At 38.8% G+C, this 19,675-nt stretch overlaps 1 protein-coding gene across 8 annotated transcripts in view; it reads right to left on the reverse strand.

Annotated features, from left to right (window-relative positions):
- ARID1B (AT-rich interaction domain 1B) overlaps nt 1–19,675 on the reverse strand; it is a 445,627-nt gene that overhangs the window by 312,142 nt on the left and 113,810 nt on the right. For all 8 annotated transcript variants that reach the window (XM_050786686.1, XM_050786683.1, XM_050786680.1 and 5 more), the window contains exon 3: nt 5,882–6,031. In XM_050786686.1, coding sequence (XP_050642643.1) covers nt 5,882–6,031 — 150 coding nt within the window. The remainder of the gene's footprint in view (nt 1–5,881; nt 6,032–19,675) is intronic.

A 19,675-nucleotide genomic window follows, 5' to 3' on the forward strand; every position in this document is an offset into this window, starting at 1 on the left:
TTTTTAAAGTTTTATTTTAATGAAAAAAACCTCAGATTTCGCAAATGACTAGAAGTAGCAGAATTCACAAGAATTTAAAAGGTGGCTGGACACACAGACACAGAAAGTTAATATACAAAGTCTGCTACAATTGTATACAACAGTAACAATGAGAAAATGTAATTTTTTAAAGGATACAATTTACAATAGCAACAAAAAATAAGGTACATAGGAATAATGCTAACAAAAGCAATACAGCAGCCATTTTTTGAAGATTATTATAAAATAAATTGAAAAGTACCTGAACAAGTGGAGAGATGGAAAGCTATTCCACGCAGGAGAGGCAGGGATGGTGGAGTGGAAATGTGCGAAGGCAAGCAAAGGAAAACCAGACAGAAGAGCAAGCAGACTGCACAGCTCCTACAGCACAGCAGCAGTGCCTGAAACAACAGGCGCCTAGGGCCACTTGTTGACGACGAAAATGACAAACCATCCCCGCTTCTTTTTCTAAGTGGCTGGAGCTTTTTTTTTTTTTTTTTTTTTTTTTTTGAGATGGAGTTTTGCTCTTGTTGCCCAGGCTGGAGTGCAATGGCGCGACCTCAGCTCATCACAACCTCTGCCTCCCGGGTTCAAGCGATTCTTCTGCCTCAGCCTCCTGAGTAGCTGGGATTACAGACACGCCTCCACGCCTGGCTAATTTTGTATTTTTAGTAGAGACAGGGTTTTTCCATGTTGGTCAGGCTGGTCTCGAACTCCCGACCTCAGGTGATCCACCCGCCTTGGCCTCCCAAAGTGCTGGGATTACAGACATGTGGTGACTGGTGCTTCTTTACCAATGACAACCCTGCCCCACTTCAATCCTCCTGTCTCCTAGATAAAAATTAAAATACCTAATCACAAAAGTAGCCCCAGCTTCTTGAGAGCAGCCAGTTGAGGACCACCCCTCAAGATGCCACCCCCTCTTAGACTCATCTAACACACACCCCAACCCTCCTACAGCCCCACCTCCCCGTTTCCACAGTGCTCCTGGGGCTCCTCAGGACCGCATCCTCCCTGGCCTGCAGCCACCTGAGCTAAACAAACCCATCTTTTTATTACAGGGATATTTCTCATCTTTGGTCAGCGGGCTCCAAAAAGGAAAAAGCTATTCAAGTAAAGTGCTTCTGCGTGTCTTATCGTTATTCTTTTCCAAGTGCCCTGTTTCACAGAAGATCCCATTATAACAATAACAAAAGATAAAATTCTTAGAACATAGCGTGATAAAAAAGAAAAAGTTTATGTGAAAAAATAAGCACATACAAATAGCAAAAGGAAAAAGAAAACCAACAACTGAAAAAGAAGGATAGTGAGGATATACTACCCCTATCAGATACTAAAAGACAATAGAGAAACAGTACAGTACTAATGCATTAATAGAAGAACCAATGGAAAATAACAGAAATCCCAAAATGACCCCAAACACCATACACCTAAGGAAATTTAGTTAATGATTTTACTGGCATCTCCAGTTGATGGGGAAAGATAGTTGCAATGGTTAATTTTACACGTGATCTTGGAAGGTACTGTAAGTGAAATTAACAATTTCAACTGGAGACTCTGAGAATAACAGATTGCTCTCCATAATGTGGGTGGGCCTTATCCATTTAGTTTGAAGGCCTAACTAGAATCAAAAGACCAGCCCCATCTAAGCAAGAAGGAATTACCCAGCAAGCTGCCTTTGACTTCATCAGACCATCGGCTCACCACCTGCCAGCCCATACTGCAGGTTTCGGAAATGAAAACTCCGTAAGCATATGAGCCAATTCCTTATAATAAATCTGTGTGTGTGTGTGTGTGTGTGTGTGTGTGTGTGTGTGTCCACGCACGTGCACGTGTGAGCACAATTGATTCTATTCTATTATTCTACTCTATTGATTCTGCCTCTGGAGCTAATAACTCATATTACAGACAAAGGCCCAGTCTCCCTAATATACAAAGGGTTTTTAAAATTATTTTTAAAGACCAACAACTGAAGAGAGAAAATTCAAAATAAAAATATATAAATTTACAGTTCCGGAGAAAGGAAACACAAATGCTTTTAAATACACAAGACAACACTCAACATTACTCATAACAAGATAAATGTAAACTAAAACTATATGCTTAGAAAAAGAAGTGTTTCAGATTTTGGGATATTTGCATATATACAAACGAGATATCTTAGAGATGGAATCTAAGACTAAACATGAAATTCATTATGTTTCAAATGTGTCTTACATATATGGCCTGAAGGCAATTTTATGCAATATTTTAAAATAATTGTGCGACTGAAACGATGTTTTACATGTTTTGAGTGTGACCCATCACATGAGGTCAGGTATGGAATTTTCCACTTGCGGGGTCATGTTGGCACCCAGAAAGTTTCAGATTTTATAGCATTTCATATTTCAGACATTGGGATTTAGAATGCTCAATATGTACCAGATTGGCAAAAATCCAGAAACTTTGTAAAATCACGCTACTAACACATATGTAGGAAGAGTCCTCTCACGTGCAGATAGGAGTGTGAATTGGCTACAACCTGCAATACCCACTGGGAATGCAAATGCACACACCCTTTGCCCAGCACTGTGGCTTCCCGAATTCATCCTGCAGATATTACTGCCCGCTTATGAAATGACACCTACACAAAGTTTAGCATGGCATCATTGTTTCAATTCAAATAACCAGCACTAATCTAAATGTTCCTCAAAAAGAACTGGTTAAATATATGAGGGTGTGTCCATAAAATGTAATGAAGCTATAAAAAAAAAAAGGAGGGACTGCTGTATGTGCTCCTTTGGAAAGATCTCCAGAAAATATATCTAAGTGAGTAAAAGAAGGGGATGAGAAAAAAAAATACATGGAAGAAGGCATATAGTATATACTATATATACACCATCATTTGTGTAAAAATAGGGTGAAAAATAAAAATACGGTGTTGTGCTTCTTGATATAAAGAAACTCAAAAAACATACAATAAACTACAAATGGTCATCCAGTCAAGAACAGGGGTGGTGACGTGGGCAGAGGGAACTAAGATGGGAAGAGACTTTTCTCAGAATCCCTTCCTTGTACTTTTTTTTTGAAACCAATGAATGTATTGATTAGCCAAAATATTAAACATATGAAAAATATTGAAGACACAATGTGAGGTATCTTGATGGAACCCTAAAATTACCATCTGTATCAATCGCATTAACAAGACACTACGTACTACTAATACTTGCTAACTGACTGTCTTATGCAAAAGCAAGAGATTACGTAAACCACATTTGGAAACAAAAGGAAAGACTGCATAAAGAAATATTCTGGTCGTTATGAAATACTGGCTGATTAAACTAAATATGGTTGTTTCTTAAGTTTTTAAAGGTATATGAATTCAGTGTTATTAAGATTTAGCTTGATTTTGATAATATTTTAATGGTAATTTTTACTTTGTTTCAGGATAGATTATTTAGGTTTTGGAGGTGCTAAATATATCTATAATGCCAGGTATCATTTTTTTGAAAAACTTTCCAAATCTATCTGGCCATCCAACTCCCTAAAATCCAAGACTGTTCCTGTCGAAGCAGACCATCCGATGCGGGCACCTAAACGTCTCCAACTTTCACCTCTCTACCCCACAATGAATATAACTCAGACATTTTATAGTTAGGAAGTACGAACCCAAGAACAAATTTCCAATGTATTCTGAGCAATGTTTGGTTTTATCCAGAATATGCAAAAATTACTACAATTACATTAAAAAGTCATGGTTATAGAATATATCTTACCATACAATTTATTGTATTCAAATCAATAAAATAATAATCAAAGCATAAGATAGACTGAAACTAAGCACATTAAAATAATATTCATTAAGATTTTACCTGTAGGATGCTTTAAATATTTAAATATGAAAGATATTAAATAACTAATTGCCATGTGCTAGAAGTCATCAGTGAATAGTTTTTAAAGGAAGTAAATTTTGAGCTTGGTCTTGAAGAAAATGACAGGCATTCAGAATCCTTAATCAAATTGGTTTTATGATCAGAGATTCATTTCAGCATACTACAGTCAAATGAGTAATATAATTTATCTATTGAGTCCTTAAATTTTGATGACACGACAAAACACTCTGGGTCTACAGATATGTTCAATAAGGCTCTGAAAGCCCCTTGAAAAAGGTTTTAACTTTATCAAAACTCCAGATACCAGCCTCTCTCATCTAAAAAGAAATTATATTAAAGTGTTTTAAAATTTTCATACACTTTAATAAAAGATTTGACCAGGTAACTATGAAATGATATACATTCCTACTGCTACAAACCCCATATGTTACCACATTTTTTTTGCGACAGAGTCTTGCTCTGTTGCAAGGCTGGCATGAAGTAGAGCGATCCCGGCTCACTGCAACCTCCACCTCCTGGGTTCAAGCTTTTAAAAACATGTATGTGAAAACAAGACTGTACTGGGTCTCAAATCCAAGCTGTTGTTTTAACATGTTTTGCTTAAAGTCATAAACTCTGTTCAGAATTCTCTGGTAAGTCACATGGAAGTGGACTCCAACAAACCCAAGAAAATATTTAAGAAACCAGCCAAACTGATTAAAATTAAGCTCCATAAATTTATTTATATTGCTTAATATCCACGATCTATTCAAGCCACAAAAGAAGTCCTTCAAAAAGGAAAAAGTCGACGCTACGTATCCATCTTCTCTTTGCTACCTCACCACACAAAAGAAAAGGAAGAAAGTATTAAAGTGGAAAACTATATATGTGTGTGTGTGTATACATATATATATATATATATTTTTTTTTTTTTTTTTTTTTTGAGACAGAGTGTCTCGCTCAGTCGCCCAGGCTGGAGTGCAGTGGCGCGATCTTGGCTCACTGCAAGCTCCACCTCCTGCGTTCAAGCCATTCTCCCGCCTCAGCCTCCTGAGTAGCTGGGACTACAGGCACCCACAACCACACCCGGCTAATTTTTTGTATTTTTAGTAGAGACGGGGTTTCACCGTGTTAGCCAGGATGGTCTCGATCTCCTGACCTCGTGATCCACCCGCCTCATCCTCCCAAAGTGCTGGGATTATAGGCTTGAGCCACCGCACCCGGTCGGAAAATTTTATTTTGATGCTTATGATTGGATGTGCTATGAACATTTTATCTGGATTCAGAGTAAGAGTCCCTCACTCACTACTCCTTTTCATGTCACTCATTAGTGACAGTCTCTAAAACATAAGGAAACTGAATCATTTTATCACATAACATATATACTATTTTTCTAAAAATTCTGTAAACTTTAATATATAACCCAATAACCTAAAAGAGTATTTTAAACTAGAAACTGCTTGACATAGTTAAAGTACATGATTCCAATTAGTATTTTAATATATTGCAACTGAAGTGAATATCTACTTATAAGCGAGTTTAAAGAGAATAACACAGTCAAAGGCAACAATGTTTTCACACAGTAACACTTACCATTAAAACAAAACAAAACAAAGGTCAAGATAAAAATACCATGCATGTGCCAACTACAAGGATTAAATGATTGATAAAATCCTTCTCCTGAATAAGCCTTAACAAAGTGGCAGAGTGCTTTCTTGAAAGGTTCAGAACACAAATGACAGGGAACAAGTAATGACTGATAACTTTCTACTGCCACTAACCAATAATGCTAACAGCTATTAAACCAGTCATTCTTCTCACCCTCCAATCTCAGAAGGGGAAAAGACAGAGGGAGAGATGGGGTTAAATTAGGTTATAGTTGTGCATTTTCTCAAAACTAATTTTTTTTCCACTGAGAATATAATTTTTAATAAAGGACAGGAAGATGTTTCAGAACCAGGTCTGCCTTGGTGGAGAAAACAGGGCCCTGCGGGCCAGTGCGCTGTGCTCACCTGCTGCGGCTGGTACCTCTGCTGGGACTGGGACGGCAGATACTGCGCCTGGGGCGGGAGGTGTGGGGGCTGCGGCTGCTGGCTGTAATATGGCTGTTGGCCCTGTTGGCAGTAACCACTCACACTTTGCTGTCCATACTGAGGAGGCATCTGTCAAAAAGTCAAGCAAAGCAAATAAGAAAGTCAAAATGTGCAATTAAATGAAATTGAATATGGTTTCAATTCGGCAACATGAAGGGGGTTCTCTGCTAAGCAACTAAACTCAGTATTTGTAATCCTCTCTTCATTAGACAAATTGACATGCTGCTTTCTATTCACATACTATCAATGAAGTCAAAAGGCAATCTGACTTTGCCTTTAAAAACCATAATATTCTATCAGATAGAAACTATTGAATAATACCATAAAGACGGAGTAGGGAGGAAGTGCTAAATACTGATACTAAAAAATAGCCTCTACTAAGAAAGAGACGCATGATATGAAATCCACTCCCACCTAACAGTGAAAATTAAAATGAACTCAAATAGTCCAGGTTAACTCAGTAATGCTTGTGGTTGGGAATGCTTTATTATGGTATATGTTTGTTTCTAAGTTCAGAATAAAAAAGTCAGAATATACCAACTGCCTTTACAGCACATACATACCAGCTAAATTATCAATTTTATTTACTATTTTTGCTAAGGATGGCATTTTCTTAGTTGATAAAACAGGTAACAATGTAAAGCAAGGCATATGACAGTGTAAATACCAGAGGTATAGACAAAAATGGCCTCAACCAATCTTCTCCATCTCTAATTTACATCAGCCTAAAAATGCCTGAAAGCATCGTTTAGAGGAAAATCCTTCCTCATGCAGTAAATATACCATGGATAGTATTTTTGAATTTTTTAAAATGAGAAATCTATTGCCTCTTTCTGTAATTTCAAGAGAGAGCAGGAAAGGAAAAGAAAAACAAGATATCAGGACAGCAAAATGTACTCTAGAGACAAGAATGGCACAGTCATTTTGTTTCATACCACAATATGGCCCATTGGAGAACTTCAAGAACTGGAGCCCCATAGGCAGACACACTTACGAAATTAATGATGAGCACCAGATACGCACCTAAAACCCAACCCCACTATAGAAACGCTGAATGAGGACACAGATGAAATGGTAAAAAATGAAAGGAGTAAAACCCTTAGCCTCTCAGAAAAATCAGCACAGTAATTCCTAACACATACAATGGGGTAAAAGGGGGAAAAAAATGAAAAAGTTAAAGTTCCTATATTTCTTTCAATCCAATCCAGATTATTTTCAACATCTACCAAAAAGGATGAGAATAAATGTGACCACAATGTCTCACAGTACCTCTCATCACACAGAGCCTAAGTTGTTGGAGCAGAAAAGTCTGCATTGAAAGCCATTTAACAGCACAGTTGAATTTTTTGCTTTTATTTATTTTACAGCTTGATATCTCATAATGAATGTATGTCCCTGCCATAAGCCAAGCCAACGAATTTCCATAAAATACAACTCCACATGCTAGAATACCATATACCACTACAACACACATCCTTCCGTTCAACACCCATATGTTTGATTTGATATCTAATACTATATTTCACACAAGCATCTTTGCAGTTTGATTTAAAGCAGTTAGGATAACACTTCTGCCAGTGTTAAAATGACTGTAAAGCTCAGTCAACACAGCCAGCAACTCCCCTATGAATTGCGCTTTAATATGTTGACTTTCTGGTTACAGAAACCCTCACACACAATATGGAAGTGTTGTTTGGGGAGGGGGCGCTGTTTTCTAAGCAAGACAACAACAGGACAGATTGCAGGAACCCACTAACACTAGAGCAGCCACAAGCTGACTAGAATTTTTTACTACCTAGTCCAGCTCCAGGAAGTTTGGGTGCAGGGTGTGGGGCAAGGAGGAGGATAGGTGGGCACAGCGGAAATCTTCAATGGAGCAACCGCCTACAGAACTGAGCAAACTGAGACCTGGGTGCCCTCAAATATGCTCCTCCACAATTAAAACAAATTTGCTCTCCTTTCAGACACATGGCTCATTCATCCATTTAGGACCAACTTCACTGGCACCCACCTTCTGCGAGCCTGGGCTGAGGAAATCTGGAACAACACAGAGGGGCTCTCCCTGAGACCTGGGGCCCGGTGCCAACCAACTGGACCCGGTCAGCTGTCCTTCAGTGGGAGCCATGACAGGACGGATTGCTCGACTCTAGTTTACCCAAAGAATCTTTGGGTTCGAAATACATGGACTCTAAGTCCAATTCCCTTTGCACGTGAGTTGTGTGAATACAGTCAATCACATGACTCTGCCTTACATCTCCAACTGCCTTCCCAAGTCATGCGGATGCCCTGCCCAGTCCCACCTGGAAGTCTATACAGGTGCCATTAAGATTTATTAAACTAGAAGTTGTAGTGCTGTCTGTAAAATATTAATTATTTCCTAAATGTTACCTTTAAAAACCAGTTTCTCAATTAGAATACCCCAGCTGACTGAAGCTGAAGTCTAACTCTTTTTTGTTTGTTTATTTGTTTGTTTGTTTAAGACAGAATTTTGCTTTCGTTGCCCAGGCTGGAGTGCAATGGAGCGATCTCAGCTCACCAAAACCTCCACCTCTCAGGTTCAAGCTCCCGAGTGGCTCAACCTCCCGAGTGGCTGGGATTACAGTCATGCACCACCATGCCCGGCTAATTTTGTATTTTTAGTAGAGACAGGGTTTCTCCATGCTGGTCAGGCTGGTCTCGAACTCCCAAACTCAGGTGATCCGCCCATGTCAGCGTCCCAAAGTGCTGGGATTACAAATGTGAGTCACCATGCCCGGCCTAAAATCTAACTCTTTAATGATCACTATTGTTTGTGTGTTAATGCATTCAGATGCAAGGCTTTGAAAGATCTAATATATACTGTTCAGACTTCTGAAACTAAATAGCATTATGAAACACAAATCAACAGGCTGCCCCACAAGACATGGAAGGCCCTAGAGCCTTCTGCTGGATGCTGCAGACAACAGCTCCTCTGATTTCTGGTGTCTGGGTGGCTGTCCCTCTCCTCAAAGGCCATCAGAGCACGCCAGCACTGCTCACCACTCAAGCTCAATCCCCACCCGAACCCAGTTAGGCTTCTAATGTGCTGAGGACCAAGACACCCACACACGCTGCCCGCACAATGAGGGCCCAAAGGACCGATCCGTGAGGAAAGCACCTGAGCTTCACTGTCCCAAGTTTTGCAAACCCTATTCTGATTGCTGAAGAGTTTTCAAATCGTTTAGTTATTAACCATATGCAGGATAACTAAGATAACCAGACAGTTGCATGCAAGTGACATGCAACCAACAGTTACTGAGTGCCAGCCAGCAGTTGCTGGGAGCTGGGGACACAGAGCACTGGTAGCTGAGGCAGCCCTCCCTCCCCAGTCTAACCCTAACCATGGTCATTCTCCTGCCTTGAACAACCTGATCTTATCACAGGGGAGACTGATTTAGTTATGTACTGAAACTCTTAACTACGTGTTCACGTATTTGCTGTCTGTCCTCATCACTAGAATATAAGCTCCTGGAAGAGGATCTGAGCGTCAACAAATATCTATTGAATGGTAAGTACTGTTCGATGATTACTAAAGCAAGCTATTATTATATGAAAAATTTTAATGAATCAAGGAACACATTATAATATGGAGATCTCTTGACTACCCAAATCTGACACACATGTTCAGCTTCATCTACAGCCACTGAACGGTACACTAACAGCACAGTGTCCTTGGACAAAAACCGCTGGCCCACAGAAGTCCTGACTGTCCAGCGCATGCTTTGCCTTGAACACAGTTCTAACAATACATATATATTTTGAACCTGCAAAACTGAACTAAATGGAGATCTTAAAAAAAATGCCTCGGATCAGAACATTTCCATTTGTTATTTAAAAATAAGAATCTGGTGGGGCACGGTGGCTAAAGCTTATAATCCCAGCACTTTGGGAGGCCAGGGTAGGCAGATCACCTGAGGTCAGGAGTTCCAAACCAGCCTGGGCAACATGGCGAAACCCCGTCTCTACTAAAAATACAAAAATTAGCCAGGCATGGTGGCGCACACCTGTAATCCCAGCTACTAGGGAGGCTGAGGCAGGAAAATCACTTGAACCTGGGAGGTGGAGGTCACAGTGAGTCGAGATCGCTCCAGTGCACTCCAGCCTGGGCAACAGAGCAAGACTCTGTCTCAAATAAGAAGAAGAAGAAGAAGAAAAAGAATTTGTTTCACTCATTTCTAAATAAAGACCTTTAAGACATGAACACACACAACAACAAAAAATTTACAGCTCAAAATGATTCACTTAAATATTTATTTTAGAAAATTAACCCAATAAAGAACACAAGTACTACCTTCCACATTTCTGTATCATGTTAGATATGCAGGGTCAGGACTCATTTTTCATTTCACCATACCCTGAACTTTTGGCTCATCCTCCAAAATTAATGAAATGACCAAAGGTTACCCTCTCTCCCTTTTTCCTTCTAAAGAAGTTTGGTTTTGTTTGGTTTTGTTTGAGATGGAGTCTCACTCTGTTGCCAGGCTGGAGTGCAGTGGCGTGATCTCAGTTCACTGCAACCTTTGCCTCCTGGGTTCAAGTGCTGCCTCAGCCTCCCGAGTAGCTGGGACTACAGGCGCCCGCCATCATGCCCAGGTAATTTTTGTATTTTTAGTAGAGATGGGGTTTCACCATGTAGGCCAGGATGGTATCAATCTCTTGACCTTGTAATCCGCCCGCCTCGGCCTCCCAAAGTGCTGAGATTACAGGTGTGAGCCGCCGCGTACATTGTTTTTTTTTTAAATTAATTAATTTATTATTATTATTACTACTTTTGAGACGGAGTTTTGTTCTTGTTGCCCAGGCTAGAGTACAGTTGTGTGATCTCAGCTCACTGCAACCTCTGCCTCCCGGATTCAGGCGATTCTCCTGTCTCAGCCTCCCAAGTAGCTGGGATTATAGGTGCGTGACACCACACCCAGCTAATTTATGTATTGTTAGCAGAGACAGGTTTCATCTTATTGGTCAGGCTGGTCTCGAACTCCCGACCTCAGGTGATCCACCTGCCGTGGCCTCCCAAAATGGTGGGATTAGAGGCATGAGCTACTGCGCCCGGCCTGAAGAAGTTTTGGAGAGCAGCTTCCTACCAGGTTTAAAGGTACACTGACCCCACGACCCAGCCATGTACCTTGTAAGTATACACCCACGAACACGCATGTTCCAGAAAGGATATTCAATGCAGTCCTGTCTACTACAATTGACAGAAGAGGACAAAATCTAACTCTAGGACAGGAGGTAAATTGGAAAAGTTAACTTTGCTACAGGCACACAATTAAATGTATATAGGAGTAAAAAGGAAGGAGTAAGACATCACACATCAAAATGGTTCAAAACTAAAAAATACAATGTTGAGTTTAAAAAGAAAGCAACAAAAAGTTAAGGCAGTAGCATACCATTTGTATAAAATTTTAATACATAAGATATTAGTGTATACTGTTTATAAACATACATATAGCAAAAGTATAGAAACACGCATTGAAAAGGATTGGGGATGATGGGGCGTGGCTTCAGCCGTGCTTTGTTCCTTTACAAAAAGAAAGATGTGAAGCAAATTGGGTAAAATGTTATTTTTATACCTGTATATAATTTTATATACATATATTTATATATATATACACACACACACACACACCTGTATATACTTTATGTGTAATTACACAAGTGTGTCTGTTATATTTGCATCTATAATTTTCTGTAAGCCTAAATTATTTCACAATTTTCCACTTTTACAATAAAGACTTTGCCTCCACCCCAGTCAACCTCCTCCCAAAAAGAGGTGGCCCTGGGAAGCTCAAGCACTCACACAAGGCAGGAGGGGACACCCCAGGAGGTGTCCTGGGAAAAGAGAGCTCAAAGGCCAAGTCCCTGACTACAAGACCAGGTGCTCCAATCACTCCCAGGCCTTTCACCTAGGACACTCCAGGCCATGGCTCTTCTGAGTTCTGGTGTCTGAGTGGCTGTTCCTCTCCTCACAAGCCATCAGGGTATTCAGGACAGAACTAGGAGGAAGCCTTCATTATGGTCTCCTCCCAAGGGAAAGAAGTGTCCTGTAGGTTGGTGAACCTCTAACAGATAGAACTTTACGCCAGCATTTCCCTAAAGGTCACTGATTTCCCTATGGGTCCTACAAGGTACACTAATTCTATAGAATATCACACAGAAATGAGTTCTATAATTTAAAAAAGTTTAAAAAATAAATATACTATAAAAAGAAAACATACCATATCATCACACTAAAGGATATGTGAAATCCTTTTAAAAGTCTGGAAACCTGTCCACCTTTACATCCAAGATTTCTCCAACTCATTAGACCACTGAACACCACCACACCACTGGACTGTCCACTGCACAGGACAGGCCTTTGCTGGTTTAGTTCATCACTGTATTCAGCACGCCTGTCCAGTACTAAGAGCTCGGTGAATGTCTGTTGACTGAACTTCCCGAAATACGTATAGAAATCACACACCACAGTCAATGGAAACGTTAAGAGCTGCTGCCTTGCACTAAACGAATCCAGTCCAGTTCTATCGCTTGGAAAGCACAGAAAAACACTGCAACAGGTATTAGAACCTCCTCGACGTGAGCTTTGAAGTTAGGATACTAAAACACGCCCCAGTTTCTATCATGGATCTGGTGCCTCTGAATATCTCAATCTACTTAGGTTGTCAGTGTGTTCCTCCTTTTGGAGGAAGACAATCTATGAACAAAAGAAATACTTGGCATTGTCCTAAACTTATCAGAGACATACTTAAGGTGGTGAAAACTCCCCCGCTACTGAATTCTAACATGCTACTTTTTTGCTATGTAATAGAATGAGTAACTTTCTCCTGATCTTCAATGTCTAAAGACTTTAATTTTTAATTGTGCTAAAATATACACAAAATTGACCATTTTAACCATTTTAAGTACACAGTTCAATGATGCATAAGTACATTCACACTGTTGGCCAACCATCACCACCATCCTTTTCCAGTATTTCATCATCCAAAACGGAAACTGCGCCCTGGAAATAACAACTGCACATTCTGTTCCCCACCCCAACCCCCGGCAAGCACTATTATACTTTCTGACTCTATGAATTTGGTTAGTCTTGCTACCTCACATAGGCAGAATCACACAATATTTGTTCCTCTGTGTCTGACTTATTTTGTGTCTGAGTTAGCATAATGTATTCAGGGTTCATCCACGTTGTGGTGTGTATCATGTTTCATTTTGTTTTAAGGCTACGGAATGTATACAGCATAACTGTTTATCGACTCACCCACGGATAAACACTGGGCTGTTTTCAACTTTGGGGTATTGTGAAAAATACTGCTCTGAATAGGGGTTTACAAATATCTGGTCGAATTGTTGCTTTTACATCTTGGGGTACATTCCCAGAAGTGGGATTGCTGGAGTATATGGTAATTCTATGTTTAATTTTTTGAGAACTATCATACTGTTTCTCACAGTGGCTACACCATTTTACACTCCCACCAACAGGACACAAGGGTTCCAATTTCTCCATATCCTTGACAACACTTGGTATTTTCTGGGCTTTTCTTAATATTAAGTATCAGCTGTACTAATACTGGGTGCGAAGTGATAACATACTCACTGTGAAATATGAAATTTCTCTAATCATCAGTGCTGCTGAGTATCTTCTCATGTGCTTATTGGCCATGTATATATCTTCTTTGGAAAAATGTTTATTCAAGTCCTTTGCCATTTTTTAATTGGGTTATTTGTTTTGTTGTTGATAGGAGTGTTTTATATAGATATTAATCCCTTATCAGATATATTATTTGCAAATATTTTCTCCTATTCTGTGGGTTATACCTTTTCACTCTCTCGATAGTATCCTTTGATGCTCAAAAGTTTTTAAAACTTTGAAGTACTCCAGTTTGTCCTTTATTTTGTTGCCTATGCTTTTGGTGTCATATCCAAGGAATAATTACCAAATCCAGTGCCAAACTTTTCCCCTGTTTTCTTTTAAGAGTTTTATAGCTGGGCACAGTGGCTCATGCCTGTAATCCTAGCACTTTGAGAGGCTGAGGCGGGTGGATCATTTGAGGTCAGGAATTCAAGACCGGCCTGGCCAATGTGGTGAAAATACAAAAATCAGCCAGGCGTGGTGGTGAGTGCCTGTGATCCCAGCTGCTCGGAAGGCTGAGGCAGGAGAACCACATGAACCGGGAGGCGGAGGTTGCAGTGAGCCGAGGTCACACCATTGCACTACAGCCTGGGTGACAGAGCAAGACTTCGTCTCAAAAAAAAAAAGAAAAGAAACAGAAAAAAGAAAAAAAAAAGAGTTTTATAGCTTTAAGCTCTTACACACTTAGGTGTATGATAGATTATTAGTTAATTTTTATATATAGTGTAAGGTAAAGTGTCCAATTTTATTCTTTTGAAAGACTTACTGTTTTTATTCTACACAATTTTCACATCAGCTTTGGATCTTTTTGTTTTAAGATGTACAGTTTGGTATTTACACATCCATCAAGAACTATTTTTTGAAAAGAACTACATTAAATGTATACATTCTTAACACACTGTATGGTCTGTCTGCATGAAATTCAAAATCAGGCAAAATCAACTTATTGTGACAGAAATTGTAACAATGATTGTGGGATATGGGGCCCGGCTGGAAAGAGACATGAGAGAATTTTCTAGAAGTGATGGAAACACTCTAATTAGGATGGTGGCATCCTAGACGTACATAATTGTCAAAACTCACTGAACTGTATGTTTAAGATTTAGGCATTTTAATGGATATAAATAATAGCTTTAAAATACTGGTGGAATATGTATATATACTTAATACAGAAGTCTAAACTGTTCATCTCCATTTTTATCATTCTGTAACACACATTTTAACACATTTATGCTTAAGTCATTCTTGCCTTTAGACCTAGATGTAAATTGTTTCATAATTAATGACTGCTCCTAGATGCTTATCAGTGAGTTTTTATGTTTTCATTTTACATAATCCAAAATATTACAGAGCAACAGGGCAAACTGAAATGATCATGGTGAATATACAACGTAAAATATGTAAGGCAAGTCATAATATGTATAGAAACAACATTCCTTTAACCCAAAATTCTACTTTTGGGAATTTATCTTAAGAAAAAGTATGAGGCCGGGTGTGGTGGCTCACACCTGTCACTTTGGGAGGCCGTGGCAGCCGGATCACAAGGTCAAGAAATAGAGACCATCCTGGCCAACATGGTGAAACCCCGTCTCTACTAAAAATACAAAAAAAAAAAAAAAAAAAAAAAAAAAAAAAAAAAAAAAAAAAAAATTAGCTGGGCGTGGTGGCATACACCTGCAGTCCCAGCTACTCAGGAGGCTAAGGCAGGAGGATTGCTTGAACTAGGGAGGCAGAGATGGAAGTGAGTCAAGATCACGCCACTGCACTCCAGCCTGGGGAACAGTGCGAGACTCCGTCTCAAAAAAAAAAAAAAAAGAAAGAAAGAGAAAGAAAGAAAGAGAGAGAGAGAGAGAGAGAGAGAGAGAGAGAGAGAGAGAGAGAGAGAGAGAGAAAGAAAGAAAGAAGAAAGAAAGAAAGAAAGAAAGAAAGAAAGAAAGAAAGAAAGAAAGAAAGAAAAGAAAAAGTATGAAACAAGTATGCAAAGACACGTGTGTAGCAAGGAGTTTACTGCAGCTCCACTCAAAAATAGGACAACACCCTAAATGTTTAAATGTCCATCAATAACAAATTAGTTTGAGATGGAAAAGAAAAAAAAAAGCAGAGGTGAGGTTTCAATAAAATATTGTAGAGCCATTGAAAATAACAATTATCATTTTAATTATATTTAATAACAAAAAGTTCTATCCTTATATTATTGAGGTGAGGTTTAAAGATAGCAGGCTACAAAACCATATGTAGTATAATGTTATTTTTGAATGTGAAAATCTGTGTGTGGTATAAAGAATTAACAGCCTCAAAGAATATATACCAAAATCACTCCTTAAACCAACTCTGTTTTTCATGAATCTAGAACAAAATGAAATTTATTTAGGATTATTTATTGCTGCTGTCTTTCTAAGAGTTATCAAAAAGTATATTATAACAATTTATCTTAAACAGAAGAAATCTCCTTAATTTTTATGTGTTTGTTTTTCACCACAGATTTGAACCCCTCCAGGTAAATTCTACAAAATGGGAAAGCAAAAAGCAGAAGAAAAATCTTAAGTCCACAACAGCTCCATTCACATGTGGCAAATCCTGCTGGCTCCTGATTTCATAGGAAGATCAAACACCATTTTTCATGCCTAAGAGACAGACTGAAAATTCCCCACAGCAAGGAATTCAGATGCTAAGCTGATGCGTGGTTGAACCAATTGCATGAGGAAATTTTATTATGTCAACATGTCCAGTCAAAAATAATGTGCTAGAAGGTAATAAAGTTTACAAGGTCAAGATCTTACAACTGCTCGACATTCCACAGTCCCAAATGAGACTTCTAAACAACTTAGGTGCCTTTTTTTCCCCCCACTTTCTTATTTTAAGAAGAAAAATAAATCTTGTCCTTAGTTGTATCTAAGGAAAAAACCAACAACAACAACAACAACAAAAACTTCACGATTTCCTGAAATTCATCTTTCATCCTTGAAAAATGAGAAATAGTCAACAAATGTATATTGAGCACTTACTGTATACACGGTACACTAAAGCTAAGTTCCTTCCAGTTTTATCTGGCTTCTCTTGACTAACAGGAAAAAGACGACCCAGGATGAGAAAGAAGTTAGCAAAGTATACAAAAGGGTCAAGCAGGATCTCACACTGCAGAATGGGCTAGCTGACCACCCTCACTTACAAGCTGAGTCCATGGCTTTCACGTTGCTCTGAAGTCCACTACGTTCTGGTCTGGGCCCTGGTTCCTTCCTAACAGGTAACTTCTGGGCCATAAATATTGCCAGTTTTTAACAGGCTTTCTGAAACCAGCACATCTGGGATAATTTAACCCTCCCCACTAGCTTAGAAATTTTAAAAAATTCATATGGTAAAACAGATTTACCTTTTCTGATTTGGGAAACATTGAAAAGTTCTCATTTTTTAATCAGTAACAAGTCTTTTGCTGTGACAAATTTTTTTTATAAAACTTAAAAGGATACACACGATATAAGATTATAAAGACATACACATACAATCCCTCTTGGATTTCTTTACAATTACTAATTGCCTACAAAATCTCACTGCTTATTGTAAGTTCAACTGCTCTATATTTAGCAAATCACAGCTTCAGTGAATAGCAGGTCGGACCAATGTTCTGCGGAGTGAACATTCCATATAGCTGTGGGAACTAAATGCCTCTCGTGTAGTGCCTCTCATGACCTCAATTTCCAGAAGTCAGGGATATGTCCTGAGCAGACTTTATTTCCTCTTAATAACCAGTATGAATCTATTATCCATGAATTTATTTATACACTTCTTAAATTAATTTATATTTCCAGTTCAGGCTATCTCTTTAGGGTAACAAGCTCTGCCATGTTATTACCCACTTTGCAAAGTGGTACGTACATCCTTTAGTTTTCACAAAATTAACTCCTTCAAGCTTCAAGGAGTGTTGCCTAACTCCTGTACATAGAATTTGATTAACGAACGTATAGTCAACCAATGCAAGTCAATTATATCAGCCCAAAGCCTTTTTATTTTTTAACCATATCAAAAATTCCTTGCCAACTACTGTCCATGCCACTCTGTCCCTTGATTCTTTTCCTTGGCCTATCTAAACTGCTGTCACCCCGTTCGCCTTTATTGTGAAACAGCAGCTAGAATAGCACAAACGATCCTGAAGGCACAGTAAGCACAGCTGCACACAAGAGTGAGATCACTTTTCGAGGTACCTATAAAAAGAAATCTCTAGTACACATTTTGTATTCTCCTCTCCCACCGAACTACAGATGTTTTCACCTTTCTTTCCAGGTCAGCCAATTAGAGGAGATTTTATTTAAGTATTCATAAAATGCAGGCATTCACTGGCAGTAAAATGCTTCCTCTCATTTACAACCAGTGTTCAACTAAAGTCTTACTGTACACAAAATTAACACACAAGTGTATAATTGTAGTTTTATGCTCAAGTGCCCTAATTACACACTTTAAAACACTTTCTTCCTGAGGATCCAATCGAGGGTATTCGATACCACAGATCTATAAAGTCTACAGTGTTTTTTTTGACAAAACAGAAGAGCAACAGGAAAAAATCCGCAGCTTCTGAGAGAAGAGCATGTGTTTAATACAAGGGATGACAAATTTTATTCTAAAATAGCTTTAAAAAACCAGCATATTTCCAGTGTATATAAACTTGGTATGGTAGGAGGGTTGCCTAAGAGTTAAATAATTCATACTGCCTATTCTTGAAGAAAACAGAGCTGGCATTTTAAAATGTGGTCTTTCCTAAACTGTCACAGCGGTGAAAAATTCACCTATAAGCTTGTGTGCCTTATTGATATAACAATATAAAACAGGAAAGAATTTTTAACAGTAAAAAGAGCCACACTCACTTTTAATGTGGAAGCTTTGACACCTAGGGTACCAATATTTGCATTTAAAAATAAAATTTAAAAATTAGTGTTTTCCATACCAAATATACCATCATTTTTAAATGACAGAATTATAACTATGGAAGTGCATCAACCTGACTTCATAAAACTCTATTCCTATGAAGGTCACAGGATACGTGGAAACAAACGAAGGGCTCAGAAGGCAATCTATAGTAACGAATGGGTCAATTCTACTCACAGAAGCAACATTTTCCTAGAAAAAGCTGAAGGAAAATAAAAAGGCCAGAGCTGCCTTGTCTCACAGGGATTTGGTTGTTTTCATCCCAAAACGCTGCCCCAGGAAAGCGCACACGAGGTATCATTTATTTAGTAATGAGTACATCTCACTACAAAGCAATTTGGATTTTCCCTCTTTCTTGTTATATTATTGCCGAAACTGTAACTGGTAATTTTGAATCCGTGAAGGTACTCTTTGAGTTGTTTCCATTGTTTTTAATGCAAAAGGATTACAAAATCAAAAGTCAAAACAGTCTAACAGTACTTCACACACATGTAAGAACAGCAGGGTTTTCTAATAAGACTTTAAAATAAGTGTCAGGCTACAGTATGTTCGTGTTTCTAAAAACCACCCACTTGGTCCACAAGCACATGGTGAGGACACCATTTACTACACTGTAAAACAGAAAACACTCGGGAAGCAGAAGTGATGGGAATTACAGAGGAGCTTTTTGCTTATCTGCCCTTCTGGCCAGAGATTTCTATTTTTATAAAGCACAAAAAGAGGAGCCAAGAGCTTTACCACTTTCCTATATAAACCCAGCTGCCAAAATGAATGTGCCAAAGGGGAATTTCAGAAAATTTTAAAGAGATAACCTTTGCTGAGGCTGCAATGTCAACTTTGTAACCGCATGACTGGAACATGTGCAGTGAATGCTTGATTGAAAAGAGACTGTTCTCTTTGAGATAACTATGGGGTGGGGGCAGGGTACAGAAAATAGGATTTACCAGAAGAGGACTAGAATTTTAAAAGAGTCAACAAACAGACAAGCAACTGGTATCTTCCAGTTTGGAAGGGGAGCCTTGTAGGCGAACAGGAGGAGCAAGACCATTCACGGCAGGCCACTTTCTACCCTGGGGACCGGATACTTGCATGACAAATGCATATAAATTACTCATTCGTGTGTGGGTTTTAAATACAGCCTTTGAAAT

Source organism: Macaca thibetana, chromosome 4 (assembly GCF_024542745.1).
Source record: "Macaca thibetana thibetana isolate TM-01 chromosome 4, ASM2454274v1, whole genome shotgun sequence".
In the NCBI taxonomy this organism is placed as follows: domain Eukaryota; kingdom Metazoa; phylum Chordata; class Mammalia; order Primates; family Cercopithecidae; genus Macaca; species Macaca thibetana.